The sequence below is a fragment of the Corythoichthys intestinalis genome, chromosome 11 (genome assembly GCF_030265065.1).
Source record: "Corythoichthys intestinalis isolate RoL2023-P3 chromosome 11, ASM3026506v1, whole genome shotgun sequence".
Lineage (NCBI taxonomy): Eukaryota > Metazoa > Chordata > Actinopteri > Syngnathiformes > Syngnathidae > Corythoichthys > Corythoichthys intestinalis.
Window position 1 is genome coordinate 11,790,249 of NC_080405.1, and position 21,701 is coordinate 11,811,949.

General features: G+C 39.3%; 1 protein-coding gene across 1 annotated transcript; it reads left to right on the top strand.

The window, feature by feature from the left end:
• Nucleotides 1-17,757, top strand: LOC130924194 (protein sidekick-1-like). The gene is made up of 14 exons (XM_057850602.1): nucleotides 1-136; nucleotides 207-545; nucleotides 626-754; nucleotides 832-999; nucleotides 1,098-1,168; nucleotides 6,039-6,293; nucleotides 9,455-9,518; nucleotides 9,805-9,843; nucleotides 9,950-10,078; nucleotides 16,716-16,880; nucleotides 17,020-17,072; nucleotides 17,211-17,316; nucleotides 17,399-17,429; nucleotides 17,508-17,757. The coding sequence occupies exons 1-14, from the start codon at nucleotides 88-90 to the stop codon at nucleotides 17,563-17,565; spliced, it is 1,656 nt and encodes a 551-aa protein (XP_057706585.1). The 5' UTR covers nucleotides 1-87; the 3' UTR covers nucleotides 17,566-17,757.
• Nucleotides 17,758-21,701: the final 3,944 nt, after the last annotated feature.

A 21,701-nucleotide genomic window follows, 5' to 3' on the forward strand; every position in this document is an offset into this window, starting at 1 on the left:
GTTAGTTGGAAACTTGTCAAAGCGACGACCTCTCTGTGGTCCAGTTAGATGTCCAGCAGCAGGTGACTGAAGTTCCCCACCGAGCTAATGATTTATGGTTTCACCATGATTTATTGTTTGTGTTGCCTTCTTCTAGGTAAGCCTTTATAGGATCTTCAGTACTTGTGTGTTTATACAGTATTTGACCCTTCTATCTGTTTTTGCAGGTTGTAGCTTTGCAGTAAGTCAGGAAGTTAAAGTTGGGGCAGACATTACTTTAATGTGCATCTACGACGCTGACTACCATGGCAAGCTGCCAGTGTGCTGGGGCCGAGGGCCCATCCCTAACAGGGGCTGCGCCAATGAAATCATAAGGACGGATGGAACGTCGGTTACCAGCAGACTATCAGAGCGCTACCTGCTCATGGGTAACATTGATTCGGGCGATGTATCGCTGACCATCAGACAGGCAGCGGAGAGTGATTCAGGTATGTACGGCTGCCGTGTGGAAATCCCAGGCTGGTTCAACGATCGCAAACATCAGATGACCCTAACGGTGGTCCCAGGTAAGACCCAAAATACATTGTACCCTTGTCAGTGTTGCTTTTTTTTTAGCTACAATTCATGACCATTTTTACCCTATTAGCACGTCCTGATGCTGTGAAGGTGGAGTTGCAGGAGGTAAAGGACAGAACCGTCACCATTCGCTGGTCTCATGCGTTTGATGGTGGAAGACCTATCAAAAGCTACAGGGTTGAACTCAAGAGCGATAAGGGTAAGCCAAGAATCCGAATTACATCCAGAAGTATAGTTAGAAAAGTGCCTTGTATGGTGTTGTTTTCTCCCACACAGCACAGTGGGATGCTGTTGTAACACACATCATATCAACTCCAAACGTGAATCAAGTCACTTTGATAGCCCTGAGCCCAGCAAAGTATTACAACCTCCGCATGTTTGCAATCAACAGCCAGGGCGCAAGTGACGCCAGTAATATTCTCACATTCACCACAGAAGAAGCAGGTAAAGAAGAAAATTGTAGTGTGTCATATTGATTTTCTCAAGTACGATCGACTTGCATTCTGACTGTCATGCATTTTTATGTTTGTTGTTTGTCTCAGCACCACAAGGTCCACCGCTAGATATGCGTCTCCAAGCGTTCTCGTCGACAAGCATCAGAGTTTCATGGAAGGTAAAATTGGTTATTAAAAAGCACTTAAAACACAACAAAAAGGTTTTGAACGTTACACATTATTATAGTTTACAACATTGATTATTAAAAACAATGCATTGATGTGTTTTTTGTGTTTGTCACCTACTGCACAGCAGAGGTGGGTAGTAACACGCAAGGGCATAGGTTATCATAGGGGCGGTAGGGACATAACACTACCAACTTTTGAGGATGCTCAAATTGTCCCCACTAACTTTTAAGCAACCTTATTTGCATTATATAATGGCTTCAGTTATATAGCCAATTTAGATTGTCTTTCCATCAGTGCTGTCAAATTTATCGCGTTAACAGGTGGTAATTAATTAAAAAAATTAATCACGTTAAAATATTTGATGCATTTAACGCATGCGCGGAATGACCCGCTCATGCATTGCCTCAAACAGATTACAATGATGCCGTTTTTTGCACATTGAGAGCTAAGAGGCAGAGAAAGGCGAGTGGACACATGCGTTCATTGGACCGCGCCGTTTATTGGCATAAGCTTTGGCAACTCCTTTACAACAAGCATAAGTATAATTTAGTGAAAGCACAACAAAAATAATATTCCTATACCTCAAAAAAAAAATTATGTTCACAAAAAGAAAAGCGCTCAATGTAAAGAGAACTGGCATTCCCAATGACAATAGCAATACAAATACTCATAAAACTTACTCAGACTTTGGTCAAACTAGCTCAACAAATACACTGGATGGCAATATTTAGTCACAAATACATACTATCACAGGTCTCGTACGTTGTGAAGCCAGCACTCAAATAACCATGGATGGACCAGTAAACAGGGGACGACGGCGTCAGTCGAGGGACAAAACACTCTCATTGGCTTGTTTTCTAAGTAATTTAAAACTCGCCATTGACACCTTGAGGTGTATTTCAATCACTACCTTACGTAGTTAAAGACACTGTGGAAGAACAACAGGGAGCCCGTGTGACGTTACCGCTCAGCGACGTCAACAATGGCGAGCCCGTCTCATCAGATCATAGGACATGGTTCAAGTAATGCATGTGCTTTGTTGACATGTCTTCAGCAAACTGTTTGCGGGCTTTCTTGTGTACCCTCTTCAGAAGAGGCTTCCTCCTGGGGTGACAGCCATGCACAACAATTTGATGTAGAGTGCGGTGTATGGTCTGAGCACTAACAGGCTGACCCCCCACCTCTTCAATCTCTGCAGCAATACTGACAGCACTCCTGTAACGAGTCACATGACATTTTGGAGGGAAAATGACAAGCAGTACTAAATTTGGACATTTAGTGATGTACATTTTTTTCAAAGGGGTATACTCACTTTTGTTTCCAGGGGTTTGGATATTAATGGCAATATTTTGAGTTATTTTGAGGGGAAAATAAATGTATTATATAAGCTGCACACAGACTACTTTTCATTGTGTCAAACTGCCATTTTGTCAGTGCTGTCCTATGAAAAGACTTAAATATCTGCAGAAATGCGTGGGGTGTACTCACTTTTGTGATACACTGTATATCATCCCTAACAATGCTGAGACCAAACCTATGCCCTTGTTAACACGTTACATTTACTCTGTTAGATTTACTAGAGTACCTTTCAAGAAAAATGTACTGGAAAGTATATATTTTTTTACCACACTTTACTTTTTACTTTCAGTTGAGTACATTTGTGAAGAAGAAACGCTACTCTTACTCCACTACTTTGGGCTAGACTAAATGTCGTTACTTTTTTTTCCCTCTTTATTTTAGATAAGAAATTTTACTTAGTTTTTGCCAGAGATGCTTATAGTGGCTCTACCAATTTCACCAATAAGACAGAAGAAACAATAATCACATGACTCCATTATATCAATTAGATGTAAGAATGCAGTCACATGACCACCACACAAGCTTTCAGTCAGAAATCCAATGATCAAACTGGCCTGTTAATCGAGCATCATAATAAAAAAAAAATAAATAAATAAATAAAAAAGTTTCTCTTTAACATTTCTTGCTAGCGCAGATTTCAACCTCTCAGCTTTTATTTGGCTGCGATAGACCATGTAAAACCGAAATAAGTTTGTTTTAATTTCATTGTAGGAAATATGTTTTCGCCACTAGAAGGCACTCATGCTCTTTGGATATGGGATGTTTCGTTTCTCTAGAGTTTTCTAGACCAAATATTGATGATTTTTCTGTATTGTTTTGGCCTAATATGGTAATCTAATATATTATAGTACATTATAATAATAGCAGGTCATATAGTAGATGAAATGGTGCTGAGATTTTTTTTTTTATTAATCTGATATTGTAAGCACTTACTCAATGCTTTTTACCGAACACTTTTTCACTTATACTTGAGTCAATTTTTGGATGACTACTTTTACTTTTGTAATATTATTTTGTAGTACAGTGGTACCTCTATTTACATGTAAATGTCTTAATCCATTCCAAGCCCGCCAAAATTCTAACACAAATCTTTTATAAAGCATAAAAATGCACAAAAAAAAAAAAATAATAATAAATACATGTTACATGTTAGATTATTGCACAGTAAACAAAATGAGAGTTATGCATCATGTAAAAAACAAAACATAAAGAATAAAAATGATGGTCATTTACCTTTTAACTGCGGTCCTCATCTCCTTTTGCATCTTTTGCATTTTTCCATCAATCACCAATTGTTTGAAGTTTTGCACAAATTCGCTGGCCGCTTTGTGGTTAGCGCAACTTGCCGCACCATGCCAAACTACAGAGTGAGTTCTGGTCCTCTTTTTGAACTTCTCGAACCATCCACGCGATGCCTCAAACTCCCGCTATTGTTCTTGCTGCCGATTTTAGTAACGTGCCGATTGTTGATGTTTGTTTACCTGTCAAGTTGTACGGTTTTTGCGAAATTTATTCAAGTGAGCACAAATTTTTAAATGTATACGCTGTACATTCAAAATCTCTACGTTTTTCGTGCATTATGTTTTTTTCCTGCATTCGGATTTTGTCACCGCTTCGGCAATGAGACAATGTGCGTTACTATGCATTACTACGTTGGTTGAATGACTCGAGACAAGTCAGAGACACGGAAAGAGAAGAGTGGGAGTGGAAAGGAGGGAAGAGTGTTTGTTGTGACTCTGTAGCAAACGCGATGCTAGGCTAGGTGGCTCCAATATTTTCTGACTGTAGCTGACAGTCTACAATCTACGCATACATATCACATGCATATAGAACTACTGTAGATGCGAAATGACAGACTCGGCGGCGTTAGTAAACAGCCGCCATTTTAAAGCAGTAGACTTCTGAGAAAGGCTCTGTTGTATAGTGAACCTAAGTTCCTAGCGAACCTAAGTAACTTTTTTATCTAAAATACTCCTAAATCGACAAAATCTTGACTTGAATCTTATCTTTAAATGATGAAACCGTTTTAAAACTTTCACATGTCGAAAGTAGACAGAAGGGAACAACTTTAACAGTTGATTCACAACATTAAATGACTTCCAAACATAGCAAAGGTTACTATGTTGGGTTTTTTTTTCTGAAAAAAATGGGGAAAAAAACATGAAAGGTAGCACCAATTACTTTGCCTAATAACTAATTACTGAGTTACTAACTGAATTACTTTTTGGGAGAATTAATTTGTAACTGTAATTAATTTTTTAAAGTAAGAATAACAACACTGGTCATAAAGATGAAGTCTGCAGAATGAAAAGTGACGAAAGCGGAGATCTTATTCTGACAATTTGTTGCCGAACACAATTTGCCTGTAACTATTGCTGATCACTTCTCAGAATTAGCAAAAGAAATGTCCCCTGACTCAAAGATTGCATCGGTAAGGTAATTTTATCAATTGAACTTTGTAATTTATAATTGGACACACTAACGAAAACCTTCAAGTCAAACTGAATTGCGAGCTAAAGTGCCATGAAGTGCAGCCATCAAAAGACATGATAGAAATTGCCAAAAGTGCTACAAACAGTTATAACAAAAGTCACTGTTAAATTTTAGTAATCGTGATGTAGCTGAACATATTGATTTCACCAGAAAATATGTGACAATATTACCAATATATTCTTATTATTTTAAAAACTGAGTTTTATTTTTGTTTCATACTGCACACTTGTATAAAACGTTGTAAGATTAGTCACCATTTTGTAAGGGCATACATCACTATTTGTAAGATTGCCAACGGCCTCGGGTTGACAGGTATGTTTTACGGCCATATGCTTTGGCGAGATCAACCAAACGCACCTCTTTTTCATACTTTTCTATTATGTCTTGCTTTGTTTTTGTCGACAAAATTACTGTTTTGTTCTTTTCTATTTCTCTTTTCACCATTACTTTGTTGGGGGCCATAATGAATAAAAGTTAATACGTACCCTCACGAGAAGCCGCCGAGACACCTTACAGCCAGAAGTGCTAATGAAGAGGACATCACATACACATACATTGTACAGTGTTAGCCAATTAGATATCAGGATGATGCTCGGCCATAGCCAATGGCAGAGCAGCTATGAGTATGTTACTTTCAGTAAACTCTGGGAGCTGCGATTTTTGCCTTTCATAACCTGAAATTTCACTCGTAACAAAAGGCACCCTCCCTCGTTTAGGCGTGTCGTAACCTGAAAATATGGTTTGTAGAGATGTTCGTAAGTAGAGGCACCACCGTATCGTTACTCTTACTAAGTAAAGTTTTGGCTACTCTACCCACCTTCGCAGCTGGACGACAGAAATATAAGCAAATAAATGCAAACATGAAAATAATATCCACTTGTATTATTTTGTTAAAAAAATGTTTAAGCGGCCCAATATCACAAAGATCTGGAAAATGTAACGTAAATGTCTTTTAGGGTCATTAAATACGGATAAGTGTTGATAATGACTATGTTAACTACTCTCTAGCCTCCTAGGATGGACTTGAGAAATGGGGTTCTTCAAAGTTACACCGTCAGCTACAGAGAATACGATCCTGCCGGCAGACACTTCAAACAATGGCAACGTCATATTGTTACTGCCTCTGGGCCACAAGAGAGCCTCATCTTGACTGGGTTGAAGCCTTCAACCCAGTATGGTGTGATCGTACAGGCCAAGAACAATGAGGGAATAGGACCTGCTTCTACTGCACCCCTCTGCTCCACTTTGGCTCAAAGTTCCGAGGTTTGCGTTTTAGTCCACCTTTCACTAAAAATCAGCTGGGATAGGCTCAAGCACCCCGCAACCCTGAGCAGGAGAAGTGATTGTGAAAATGGGTGGATGGATGTATTGCAGTTAGGTTTCCTTGTTATTTCTTTAACTGTGCATGAAAGGTAACATCAACAGACACACATTTAAGTATGATGAATACTACAACCTCTAGCAAAAAGTATGGATCACCAGTCTCGGACGAGCACTCACTCAGACATTTTATCATGTAGAACAAACTCAGATAAAAAGCTTGAAAAAATAATGAATTAGTTCAAAAGTGCAACTCTTTAGGATTCAGAAACACTAAAAGAAATAAATAAAAAACATTGTGGTGGTCAGTAAATGTTACTATTATAGAGCCAAATGCAGGGAAATATACAGTGGGACAAATAAGTATTTAGTCAACCACTAGTTGTGCAGGTTCTCCCACTTGAAAATATTAGATAGGCCTGTAATTGTCAGCATGGGTAGACCTCAACCATGAGAGACAGAATGTGGAGAAAAAACCCCAGAAAATCACATTGTTTGATTTTTAAAGTATTTATTTGCAAATCATGGTGGAAAATAAGTATTTGGTCCATACCAAAAGGTCATCTCAACACTTTGTTATGTACCCTTTGTTGGCAATAACGGAGGCCAAATGTTTTCTGTAACTCTTCACAAGCTTTTCACTCACTGTTGCTGGTATTTTGGCCCAATCCTCCATGCAGATCTCCTCTAGAGCAGTGATGTTTTAGGGCTGTCGTTGGGCAACACAGACTTTCAACTCCCTCCTCACCCTGTGGCGTCAAAATGATAACAAGAACGGTGAGCAAAAATCTTAGAACCACATGGGGGGACCTAGTGAATGACCTACAGAGAGCGGGGACCACAGTATCAAAGGCTACTATCAGTAACACAACGCGCCACCAGGGACTCAAATCCTGCACTGCCAGACGTGTACCCCTGCTGAAGAAAGTACAAACCCAGGCCCGTCTGCGGTTCGCTAGACAGCATTTGGATGATCCAGAAGAGGACTGGGAGAATGTGTTATGGTCAGACGAAACCAAAATAGAACTTTTTGGTAGAAACACAGGTTCTCGTGTTTGGAGGAAAAAGAATACTGAATTGCACCATACCCACTGTGAAGCATGGGGGTGGAAACATCATGCTTTGGGGCTGTTTTTCTGCAAAGGGACCAGGACGACTGATCTGTGTAAAGGAAAGAATGAATGGGGCCATGTATTGAGACATTTTGAGTGAAAATTTCCTTCCATCAGCAAGGGCATTGAAGATGAGACGTGGCTGGGTCTACCTTGCCTGGCATGGCCAGACTGTTCTCCCTATATTTTTCAAACACTGAGAGAAAAGTCTGGGAACCAGCCCACTAACGGCCTCTCAAGCATGTACAAAATCAATCGACAAATCAGATTGGTTTTTTTGCGTCACGTGTTCTTAACGAGCAACGTCACTCTTGCGCGTCGGAAGTCGTCTCCACAGCAACACAGATGGTGAACAGGGAGCCGAGAATATGTTATTAATTAATGTTATTATTATGTATTAATTACCAAAAACACATCGACACGAGTCATTGACAACAGTCTGTCTCGCGCTAGCCATGTTGAATAAACTCCGCTCTTCTCGTAGGTTTACTTCCGCGCGCAAGTCCCTCGTCCTGCCCTCGTCGTTTTAGTAGCGTCACGTCTGCCCGTCGCTGATTGGTCAACTCCGCTGTCTGTTTGCTGTGGCTTGCTCCGCCCTGGAAATTGTATCCGCTGAATGGTGGCCAGACTCAATAGCTGGAACAGCGGTGAGTCTGGTGTACCAGTCTGGTCTTTTAGCATGACAATGATCCCAAACACACAGCCAGGGCAACAAAGGAGTGGCTTCGTAAGAAGTGGAGTGGCCTAGCCAGTCTCCAGATCTCAACCCCATAAAAAAATCCGTGGAGGAAGTTGAAAGTCCGTGTGGCCCAACGATAGCCCCAAAACATCACTGCTCTAGAGGAGATCTGCACGGAGGAATGGGCCAAAATACCAGCAAAAGTGTGTGAAAAGCTTGTGAAGAGTTACAGAAAATGTTTGGCCTCTGTTATTGCCAACAAAGGGTACATAACAAAGTATTGAGAGGAACTTTTGGTATGGACCAAATACTTATTTTCCACCATGATTTGCAAATAAATTCTTTAAAAATCAAACAATGTGATTTTCTGTTTTTTTTCCCACATTCTGTCTTTCATGGTTGAGGTTTACCCATGTTGACAATCACAGGCCTCTCTAATATTTTCAAGTGGGAGAACCTGCACAATTAGTGGTTGACTAAATACTTATTTGCCCCACTGTATATAGAATCACTCCATTCTGAAGAAAAAAAATATGGACTCACGAGAAACAAACAAAGAAATAACAAAACACATCTCTAGTAGCACCACCTCTGGCTTTTATGACAGCTAGCAGTCTCTGAGGCATGGACTTGAGTATTCTTCATCAATTTGGTGCCAACTCTCTTTGATTGCAGTTGCCAGATTATCCTTGCAAGTCGGAGCCTTGCTGTGGACCATTTTTTTCAATTTCCACTACAGGTTTTCAATTAGGTTGACATCTGGGCTATTTGCAGGCCATGACATTGACTGGATAAGTCTTTCTCCAAGGAATGCTTTAACAGTTTCAGCTCTATGGAATGATGCATTGTCATCTTGGAAAATGACAAAAATATTTTCAATTGAAGGGATAAGAAAGCTGTCTAAAATTTCAATGTGAACTTGTGCATTTATTGAAGATTTAACCACAGCCATCTCCCCAGTGCCTTTGCCTGACATGCAGCCCCATATCATCAAGGACTGAGGGAATTTTTATGTTTTCTTCAGTCAGTCATCTTTGTAAATCTCACTGGAACAGAACCAAACAAATGTTTCAGCATCATCACCTTGTCCAATGCAGATTCTTGACTCTTGACAAGGTGCTGGAAAATGTCTGAGTGAGTGCGCATCCAAGACTGGTGATTCCATACTTTTTGCTAGAGGTTGTACAAGTGGAATGAAGTCATGTCAATGCTAACACCTACCAGTTGTTTAAATGTATAATTTAGCACAGCACTGTTTGATTTAAAATGAATTCACTCTTTTTAATGCCATTAATTGATTTTATTCAATCCAGGCAACAATGAGCGCACTCTTCACCGTTACATGGCCGATGCCCGACACCACAAGTTTATTCCCAGGTACTAAAGTCAGGGCTGAATAAACACAACTCAGTCAAGCTAAAAATGATCAATTAATGAATAAATAAATAATAATGGCAAATTAGAAAATAATGACAACACAGTAGCACACATGCAACTAAAAAAAAGTAATGATGATCAATGGTATTAATATAACAGTTTCAATAATGGTTGACGTGACAACAGCCTTGCGTTGTGCTGCAGTAAACTTTACAAGTATTTCCAAGCATGCTCTGTGGTTTAAGTCCTTGTAGCAATCTATTGTACTTTTCTTTTGTGTTTGCAGATCTCTCAACTCAAACAGCATGGGAAAAAAGCACAGCAGGTACTGCATGTTAATCCTCTTTGCCTTAATGGCAAGAAATTAGTGATCACCCAACATAATTTTATTTCCAAACTGAAAATCTTTTTTTCACACCCGTGTCTTTTAGTGCCCCCAGATCCCCCTGTTGTTGAGTTGAAGGAGGTCAGAGACAACACAGTTTGTCTGTCATGGATCCCTGGGTTTGAAGGAGATGCCCCAATTTCTGGATACTTTCTTGAGTATAAAGAATTTAATGGTAAGATGCGATAGAGCCAGTCAGTGGCGGAATTAATCAAATCTGGGCCCAGGGTGACGAACATTAACAGGGCCCCAAAACCCAAATAATAAAGATTAACATAATATATTTTTGCAACATACAAATACCCGCAAGAGCAGGGCTTAAAAGCTTCAGCATCACAGAGAGCACATATGTTATTTAGAAATTTATCACGCCATTAGACGCCAATTCCTGCCGAGAGCTGTGCCGAGCTGTGTTCTAACTTTTCCATAAGAACTGCTCCATGTGTTAATAAAGAGACAAGGTTGTCAGCGCGTCGTGTGTTCGATACATTTGTAAACTAAAAACTCATAACAAGACACTATGCACAATCCGTTTAAGAGACGCTGGAGTGGGAGGCGAGGAGATCGGCGAGAAGCAAAACTTTGCGGTCGAATGTGGTGGCAGTCCGCTATTATTTTGTTTTCTTATTGTTGCCACAATAAAGTGGAGAAAGCCATCGAAGACTCATCTCCTTCTTTCCCCCCAACGTTTTTATATTATTATTTTATATGCACGAGAGCTGACGGATCTGCCAAAATGAACATGAAGTCTGATTATTATTTTTTTTAACAATGTCATCAGATAGACAAAAACATAACATTATGTGCAAATGCCTGCATCTTCAAATCATAAAAATAATAACAGCCTATATTTTACCAATGTTGTAATCTCGATGGGTCTTGTATCTATTCCATGTCAGGTAGTCTAGGCACACTGTTTGCATTCTGATTAGCGTCTGGCTAATACATGTTAGATCCAACATAAAATTCCAAGCTCCTCTTCTTCCTCCAACTCTTCAAAAACTTGGATCTCCTCCCTTGCGCTCGGTCTATCGCTTATATCGCTGTTTGAATCATTGTTTGAAGGGCTTTGTATGGCGGCCGTATGTATGGAGCTGTGTAAGATGTGCTTTAATGCTTTTGCACAATAACAGTATTTACAATAACAGTATTTACAATAATTAATGCAATTATGTGTGTTTAAAACTAGGTGTTATGATTATGTTTTCTCTATTCACTTATGCTTTAGTGTTTACACAATGAAAAGAGTAAAGTTTCTGTTTTCAGTAAACGTCACCATAATGTTTCATTCTGGTTTCTGTTCTCAGTAAATGATACAATCTCGATAAAACAAAACTTACGCATGTGCAATGAATGCTCTCCCACTTCTTAATAAAAGGCTGCGCTCCTCAGGGGGAGGGAAGATAAGCTTGTTGTGAGCCACTCGCTCCGCATCAACCTTTCTCCTGACAGCCGTCAGCGTAAAAACCTTATCTCTGTCTCCGTTCTGATTCTCTCTCTGCCCTCCCTCAGGTCCTTTATTATTTTCTTAGTACAATAGTAAGTTTAGACCCAACAGCTGCCAACGCTGTTCCCGGTGTGACGTATCACTTCCGGGTTCGTCCCCTTTCAGGCTCGAACTTCGGAAACGCGATTATTTTGTCAAATATACAACATATACATTATTTTTTTCATGCTTTATTTGGTGGACAATGTTTAATTACTTTACTTGTGACCCTATTTGGCAAGTGAAGAAATTAGTTCACACTACAGCTTTAATTCTGGTTATATTTTTTTAGGTGGTAATAAGCGGATTTAGTGACGGACTTTAGATAGCTATCAAATTTTAGGTCTGAGTCAATAATTACGCCAAGGTTTCTGACTTGATTTATAGCTGTAAGTGACATTGTGCTTAGTTGCCTGCTTATCTTTGACCTTTCCTTTTTTGGCCCAAAAATGATCACCTCTGTCTTCTCCACATTTAACTGGAGAAAATTCTGGCACATCCATTCATTGATTTGATGAATGCATTTACTCAGGGAGACTAAGGGACTATAATCATGTGGGGACACAGAAATGTACAGTTGTGTGTCATCTGCATAGAATAACGAACCAAGAGAACAACCAATATAGTAGAAAACTTTTTCATTTTTTGTTTTTATGCGTGTCAGCAAAAAATGAGAACTGAATCATCTCCCGTTTCCCCATTTAAAATTGGTTGTTCACTAATGGAAAATAAGTCTTAATACATTTTTCCAATGTGAGTATGTAGAACAGAAGTCGGAAATAAAACACGATCAATATTTGTTCGCCACCAACTTCACGTCTGTTCAATAAACAATGAAATAGATAATGTCCATGAAGTCACTCTGTCACGTTAAAAACATGAAGAAGTAAAACCGTGACAGCCTACTTTAATCAATTATACAGTGGAACAACATTTCTCATAGACATATACGGAGATTGAGGGGAGGCAGGCGGGACAGTGCCTCCCCAGTGGCCGAAAAATATCATCGCGTATAATTCACTTTCCTTTAGATGAATTTAAAATAAAGACCTCAGAGGTAAAATGTGTCTATAAAAGTTGTAAAGCAATAAAACAAAAAACAAAAATTAGTTTTCGAACAAATCATGTGACTAGCACCTTGTAGACAGACCTTTGCGTAACCAAAACACCCGAGGAGGCAAGATGAGTATTTAGAATTTCTATAAACCCAAGCTTTCAAAAGCTTCAACAACAACTAAGCTTTAGCCCAGGATTGAACACGAACAGTGTCAAGATATACTGTATACTGTATATATTTATATATGATATATATATACGTATATTGTGGAAAACAATCAGGAGACTTGAAGTTCCGCTCTTAGAGTCCCAATTTGGCCAAATTTCAAAATTGTCCTATATGCATCTGTGATACATCATTGGAAAGCTTAAAATCTCAATTTTCTGGGGGGAAGAAACATTCTGAACAGGAGGGCATTTTTAGAAAAAAACTTTTTTAACCCCTAAACCCTAACTTGAGGTGAAAGCATGAGAGAGCATAATTAAAGACACCATGATGAGATATTATCGCGTACTCACCTTGTTTCAATCCAAAAACTCCGTGTAGCATGTCTCACCAAGTGTCAAGACACAGCTGTGAATGATCACAGCCGGACTTTTTGGGGGGGTTTATGGGTGAAACACGGTAATATAACAAGGGTCGCATTTGTTATGAACGGCAAGCCGTTAATGTGGATCCAAAACACAGACCAGGAGATCAGTAGAGTGAATGTTTGCACTTAATAAGTACAACAAATGGAGCACGCTAGGAAACGCGAGTATAACAAAGTACAACTGAGAGAGCACACTAGAAAACGCGAGTATAACAAAGTACAACAGAGAGCACATTAGAAAACACGAATATAACAAAGTACAACTAAGAGAGCACGCAAGAAGGCGCGAATATAACTGAGTACAACATTCTAACTACAAAATCCAAAAGAGCACAAAAGTAAATAAGATCAAACCAGAACATGACCGAAGAATGTCAGGAAGCACCAAGGATGATGATGAGCATACAGCGGTAAGCAAGGCCAGTAGCAAGCATATGTAATAGTCCGACACTCGTGTATGGTGACAGGAGTCTTTAAATAATGAGTGCTCCTGATGCGCCACAGGTGTGTTGTGCAGCCCCGCCCATCCAGCTGATTCATGTGCTGGAATGAAAGGAAAATAACTAAGAAGGCACACAAACATGGCAGCGATGCAGAAATCACAGACATCAAGGAGCGGTTGAGATTTTCTTTTCAAATATATAACCTTTTAAATGTTTTTTTTTTTTTCCCCAACTTTTCTTTGTTTGGATCGATTATTTATCATATAAAATATCTGGGAAAATGCGACAGTAACAAAAAATAAATAAAAAATAAAAAAATACAAATACGTGATAGTTATGAGGTAGATATCTGTGACCTATTTACAGACACTCTTTTTTCCATTGTGATGTAATTCGTTAAAAGTTTAAAATATGCGAGTGAAGAATTTTATAAAGTTTTTTTTTTTTTTAAACTAAATATTAGACATCAATTAATGATTCTAAGCTAAAAAAGATAGACATTTAGAATTATATAATTACTTACCTTCTTTTTATAGCTAAGTTGAAATAAAAGCAGTTGCGTGGTGTCTGTAAACAGGGGTTTCCAGGGTAAAACGGACAAATTAAAAATAGTTCGGGGGCTTAATGCGCCATGAAACTGCTATGGCAGGATATAGACATATTGTTTTATTAAACCCAACAGTTCTTTTGGCATGAAATACAGCAGCTTATTTTAAGAGGGTTGCAAGAGCAGAAACTGCTTTTTCAGCCTTGTCTGTGTTTTCTGCCATATATATGTATATGTCGCCTCCAGTTAGGGTTTTGCTGTTTAATTTTTTTTTTCTTAAATACCCTCCTGTTCAAAAATTTTCTTCTCCCAGAAAATTGAGATTTTAAGCTTTCCAATGATGTATCACACATGCATATAGACAATTCTGAAAATTGACCAAATTGGGGGTCTATATATATATATATATGGTGGAAAACACTCAGGTGACTTGAAGTTCCGCTCTGAGACCCCCAATTTGGCCAAATTTAAAAATTGTCCGATATGCACGTGTGATACATCATTGGAAAGCTTCAAATCTCTATTTTCTGGTGGAAAAAAATTTTTGAGCAGGAGGGCATTGTTTGACACCTGAAAAGTAATTCAAATCAGGCGAGTTAGAAATATACATTTTTGATACCTTTGAGATTTTCTTTTAAATTTCTCACTTAAAAAAGGTTTTGAACACCCATTCTGGTACATAATAAATAACAAACACTTCAAGTAACATTTTGTAACAGAATTTTTAATTTTTTTTTTTTTTTTTTTAAATATGAATTCCCCCTTCCTTGTCATGTCGTAATCACTGGGTGAAAGGAATACCCTTTTGTAAAAGTCCGGAGGCCCTTGTTGGATGATTCCAATGTTGTCCTCCCTGCCGTACATGTACAAGGTCCCTTCCTTCTTCAAATATCTCACAGAGAAGCAATTAAATGCATGCACTTGATATTTTGACGTACATGGCTGTCAATGGCATAGACGTGCATGGCTGTCAATGGCATCAACTTACTTGGGTGTCAATGTATGAATGTCAATGGGTTGTAGTGGTACGTTTTTGGTTAAAAAAAAAAAAAAAAAAAAGACAAAAACAGGTTTTTCTGAAATTCGAAATGATTAGGAAATTTTGATGTACATGTTCGTCAGTGGCATGGACTTTCATGGCTGTCAATTGCCAACTAGTCTAACACTGAAAACAACATGGAGGAAATAATCTGACTAGATTTAAGAAAAATAATCAGAATAAAACGTTATAAAATAACAGTTTAATAATTTTTCATTTGTTAGAAATCGTAATTTACACACTGTTCATGTAAAAATCAAATAAAGTAAATCAAGCAATATACTGTGTAGATCAGCGGTCCCCAAACATTTTCCTTTGAGGGCCACATAATTTTTCCCTTCTCTGATGAGGGGCCGGGTCAGTTTGTAACAGAAAAAGTGTGACGATTGCAGGAGTACCTAAATGTAAAAAGTTATTGTTTTTCAGAAAGCCACAATCGAATAACCCTTTCTGGATTCTTCACGGAACAAAAGTAAATAAAATAAAAAATAATATATTATAATATAATATTATAATAATTAATAATAACCAATAATAATTGATAATAACCAAATAACCCTCTCTAGGTTCTTCACAGAAAAAAGCCAGGAAATAAATAACACTTTTATCAGGGGGCCAGACTAAATGTGAAGGCGGCCGGCCCGCGGTCCGTAGATTGGGGACCCCTGATGTAGCTGCATAACACATAAATTGGCTTCTTGCCGTGTGAGCATGCATCGGAGCACTTCCTTGGTGGAAGTGGTGTCTGTGCCAAAAGGCTTGTCCTGGTGAGTTGTGGGCCATTGTTTTCTGCCTCTTTTAATTTGTTCTTCATGGCATATCGCTCCCTTTGCTTTGCATTTCTCTCCACATTTCTCTCTTTTCTTTCCCCTTCCGCAAGTTCCTCCTGCGTCAGTTCCCCTGAAATCTTCTTCTCTTCTATGCATTTCTTGCATTGTCACTTTTTCTACCCGCTTCCCTTATCCGCTCATACTTCTCCTGCTCGTTCTGGATCATTTTTCTCCTCTGCTGCGTCGATTTATGTGGCATAACTTCTGAAAAGCAATACAGGCAATAATGTGAACGTGAATTGAGAATTATCAATAAAAATATCTGGCGAGCTATCGTGTTTGGTCTCGTAACCTAGCTCTAGTTCGTTTGGGGGGCGAGGAAGTCATCTTTTTATTACATCGTGAGAAAATGAATAACGTGAATCACGAGCATGAACGAACATAAAATAAAGACGCCCCGATTTTAACGAGATATTATCGCATACTTACCGTGTTTCGAAGCAAAAACTCCGTGTGGCGTGTATCGTCGAGTCTAAATACACAGCCGTGAATGGCCACAGCCGGACTTAGCTTGGATCTTAACGGCAAAACACAATAATATAGAAAAAAACACGACTCGAAAGTCACGGACCCCCTCCCACAAAAGTCAAACTCTGCCTACGGTCATAGAGTACGTTCACTTTCATGGACAAGCCAGCCAGGGGTCATCGCTGAAAGGTCCAATGCAGTGTAGTATAGTGCCCCTTTTGAACCACGGGTACAGGTGCAACTGCACTGCCAGCACCCCCCAAGCTCAGCTCCTGGAGTCAATGAAATCAGTCAAAAAATTACTATATAAGTAATTTGGTTTCTTTTGTCCATTCCCTCCATAACTACAGGCTCATGGGATTTCATGAAGACAGTCGTTGACTTCAGCCCCAACCAGACAGAAGCCACCATCATAGAAATAAATCCTTCCACGTACAACATCCGCATGTTTGCCCAGAGCAGTCTGGGTACAAGTAAAGCCAGCAATGTCCTTACCATCACAACTGGAGACACAGGTGACAATGCATCATTTTTCTGCAAATATTAACCACCTTGTTTTTTTTCTCTACTTAAACAACAACATGAATTTATTGTCATAACAATGCACCTTCAACCTCATACTTTTCCTTTTAAATTTCTTTGTGGCTCCCACAGCTCATCTGCAGGATGTTTTCTCCACAGCAACGCCTATTAATACTCATGCTGCAGTAAGTATGGATCAACCTGTTAAATTTTAAATCGTGTGAAAAAATGAAATGAAAATAAACTGCAGTAGTGACACTATTCTGCCATCTAGAGGACAAAAATGAGTGAAGGTCTAAAATAAACTTTGAGGATTATTTTAGACGAGCGCTGAGGAGGGCGGAAGCGGTCACCTTGCTGCCATCGTTGTTCCACTCGCGCTGGTAGTGTTGTTTATTGTAGCCATGGTGACTGTCTGGTACTTTAGACGTGAGTATGCAAAGCGACAGAGTGATGCGTCACCTGAATCAAGCTCCTTTTTACTAATTGTGTCCCATGTGTGCCTTAACAGGGTTTAAAGGGAAAAAAGGCAATCTTAGCTTGTGAGTGACTCCATCCTTGTTACATTTTATATCTCCAAAGGCATTTTTGATTGGATCACAAGTGTTCTCCACCCACAGGTGGCTGAGCCGTGGAGCTGTACTTTACAGAGGTTCTGAGTCCATGCAGGAGCTGTGAGACGTGCCCCCCATTAGACATAAAAAATGTGTATACATGGAAATCAACAAAAGAAATTTTGTCAGTGCAAGACAATACAATGGAACTGAAATAAAATGCCCAAACTCATCAACTGTACAGTACATCCTGGTTCATATTCGTTGCTGGCAATTTCGTCAGTTACATCCATAAGATTTTTGGTCAATGGAAGTTTTTCATTTGTTGGTCTCTTTCTTGCTTTAATGAATTGCTGCAATTGATTTTGAATTTAAAAAAGTATGAAATTTATACTTTCAGTTTTAATGTTTGAACCTTCACCAACATACAGTGGGGCAAGTAACTATTTAGTCAACCACTAATTGTGCAAGTTCTCCCACTTGAAAATATCAGTGAGGCCTGTAATTGTCAACATGGATAAACCTCAACCATGACAGACAGAATGTGGGAAAAAACAGGAAATCACATTGTTTGATTTTTAAAGAATTTATCTGCAAATCATGGTGGAAAATAAGTATTTGGTCATGGTCAATACCAAAAGTTCATCTCAATACTTTGTTATGTACTTTTTGTTGGCAATAACGGAGGCCATACGTTTTCTATAACTCCTCACAAGCTTTTCACACACTGTTGCTGGTATTTTGGCCCATTCCTCCATGCAGATCTCCTCTAGAGCAGTGATGTTTTGGGGCTGTCGTTGGGCAACACGAACTTTCAACTCCCTCCACAGATTTTCTATGGGGTTGATAAATGGAGACTGGCTAGGCCAGTCTCCATATATGCTTGAAATATATGAAATATATGCTTGGAATATATGCTTGAAATGCTTCTTATGAAGCCACTCCACTGTTGCCCTGGCTGTGTGTTTGGGATCATTGTCATGCTGAAAGACCCAGCCATGTCTCATCTTCAATGCCCTTGCTGATGGAAGGAAATTTTCACTCAAAATCTCCTGATACATGGCCCCATTTATTCTTTCTTTTACAAAGATGAGTCCTCCTGCTCCCTTCGCAGAAAAACAGCCCCAAGGCATGATGTTTCCACCCCCATGCTTCACAGTGGGTATTGTGTTCTTCGGATGCAATTCAGTATTCTTTCTCCTCCAAACACGAGAACCTGTGTTTCTACCAAAAAGTTCCATAACACATTCTCCCAGTCCTCTTCTGGATCATCCACATGCTCTCTAGCGAACCGCAGACGGGCCTGGATTTGTACTTTCTTCAGCAGGGGGACACGTCTGGCAGTGCAGGATTTGAGTCCCTGGCGGCGCATTGTGTTACTGATAGTAGCCGTTGTTACTGTGGACCCAGCTCTCTGTAGGTCATTCACTAGGTCCCCCCCGTGTGTCTCTGGGATTTTTGCTCACCGTTCTTGTTATCATTTTGACGCCACGGGGTGAGATCTTGCATGGAGCCCCTGATCGAGGGAAATTAACAGTGGTATTGTATGTCTTCCATTTTCTAATAATTACTCCCACAGTTGATTTCTTTACACCAAGCGTTTTACCTATTGCAGATTCAGTCTTCCCAGCCTGGTGCAGGTCTACAATTTTGTCTCTGGTGTCCTTCGACAGCTCTTTGGTCTTGGCCATAGTGGAGTTTGGAGTGTGACTGACTAAAGTTGTGGACAGGTGTCTTTTATACCGATAATGAGTTAAAACAGGTGCCATTAATACAGGTGATGAGTGGAGCCTCGTTAGACCTCGTTAGAAGAAGTTAGACCTCTTTGACAGCCAGAAATCTTGCTTGTTTGTAGGTGACCCAATACTTTTTTCCCACTCTAATTTGGAAATAAATTCTTTAAAAATCAAACAATGTGATTTTTGTTTTTTTTTTCACATTCTGACTCTCATGGTTGAGGTTTACCCATGTTGACAATTACAGCCCTCTCTAATCTTTTCAAGTAGGAGAACTTGCACAATTGGTGGTTGACTAAATATTTATTTGCCCCACTGTATACAGTAGCATTTAAACAAAGGAATCGCACAAAAAGGACACCTGCTGAGTATCATGGTGTTTGCTTGGTTATGTACTATAAGTTTTTTGCTGCATCTGCAACAGGTTATCTTGAAATCAAACTTCAAAATAAACAACACATTCTACAGTGAAATGTGAAAAGAGCCCTCATCTACAGAGGATGCCAAAGGTCAACATAGCACTATTCAAATGCAAGGTTTCTGAAATGGGAAAAAATTCGATTTCAAAACCTTTTTGACCATTAATGTCAGATAAACAAAATATTTTCCAGACCGAAAGTAGTCAATGTACAAATACACATGTGAAATAATGTAGTTTTAAAAATGAGCTTCTCAGGCGTCAGCAGTTTTATTATGTGGCTGTGTTCTGAATTAACTAATTATATTCATTCATCTTCCATACTTATCCGCACAAGCCTAACACAGCTAACTATGGGTCACAGGTGTACAGGTTTCGAACAGGCCCGTAAGCTTCATTGGGCTGGCAAGACAGCTGCAGTACATATAGTCACAGGTCTTTAAATAATATTGGAATCATTGCTAATGTGGCTTGCTGCTCCGTTCCCTGCCGTAACTTCACCACAGTCGCTTTCTCACTCACCCCCGCAGCGCTACCTGAAGGTGTTATATTAAGCCTACAGTCTTCTGCAATTAACGCTGAGCAACACTTGCCAAACCAAATTTGCAATTATTTCATGGTTATGTGGTATGGAGGACTGAGATTGCCTTAAATGCATGCATGTGTTATTAAATGTGTCATTAATTCGTTAAAATACCAATTCATTTCATGGAAAAAAACAAAACAAAAAATATTTCAGTATTTACCGTATTGGCCCTGATTAATATATAAGATACAATATAAGACGGCCCTAATTATAAGACGACCCCCTATTTCTGAAGACTCAACTTTGAAAAAACACTTTTTGAACACCAAATTAATTTTTATACAGAAAATATTTACAGTACATCTGAAAAAAAAAAAGATTATAACTATATGTTTGAGAGAAAAAGCATGTTATTTTTGCCTCATTCAAATCTTAATATCTGAACATTTAAATATGAAAACTAAAGTGCAATCACATTCGTAAATGAATGGCTTCTGGTTTTTGAAATGTAAATAAACCAATCTATTGTGATAAAACAACAAAATTGCAATAACTGCATTAACATCAAAGTGAAATCTAACTGTAACTGTAGCCTTGAAACAAATCTGAATTATGAAAAACATTGCAATAAAATAATGCAAACTGGTTAAACTAGTAGCTGAGATCTGTCAAGACAGATCATCGCTTCAATGATATCTGGCGCCATCTACCGTCGTGAATGGGTATAATGTCTAATCCGCGAATATAAGACGACCCCCACTTTATCAGTCTTATTTCAAAGCAAAAAACACCGTCTTATATTCGGGCCAATACGGTAATTCATTATTGCATGGTCCTGGGTAGTTGCATTGCTTCATGAATGTATTACTGTTTTTATGTCATAGTTAGGCGGCACGGTGGCTGAGTGGTTAGCACGCCTGCCTCACAGTTCTGAGATCAAGAGTTCAATCCCGGGCTTCGGCCTTCCTGTGTGGAGTTTGCATGTTCTCCCCGTGCCTGCGTGGGTTTCCTCCGGGAACTCTGGTTTCCTCCCACATCCCAAAAACATGCATGGTAGGCTGATTGAACACTCTAAATCACAGGTGTCAAACCGATTCCAGAAAGGGCCAAGTGGGTGCAGGTTTGCTTTCCAACCAATGAAGAGGACACCTTTTCACCAATTAGATCTTTTACATGTGTAATCAGTTAAAATTTGTCAGGTGCTGCTTGTTTCAGCAGGAAGTTCATTGGTTAAACTCTCTGCGTTGTATCGGTTGGAACAAAATCCAGCACCCACTTGGCCCTTTCTGGAATCGGTTTGACACCTGTGCTCTAAATTGTCCGTAGGTATGAGTGTGCGCGTGAATGGTTGTATGTCTCCTTGTGCCCTGCGATTGGCTGGCAACCAGTTCAGGGTGTCCCCTGCCTACTGCCCGTAGTTTGCTGGGATAGGCTCCAGCACCTCCGCGACCCTCGTGAGGAAAAGCGGCATTGAAAATGAATGAATGAATGAATGTCATAGTTTTCAAAGGAATAGTGCTATGCCATTTGTGTGTGACTATAAATATTTGTGGTGGAATTAGGTTTTCCTGCAGACAGGT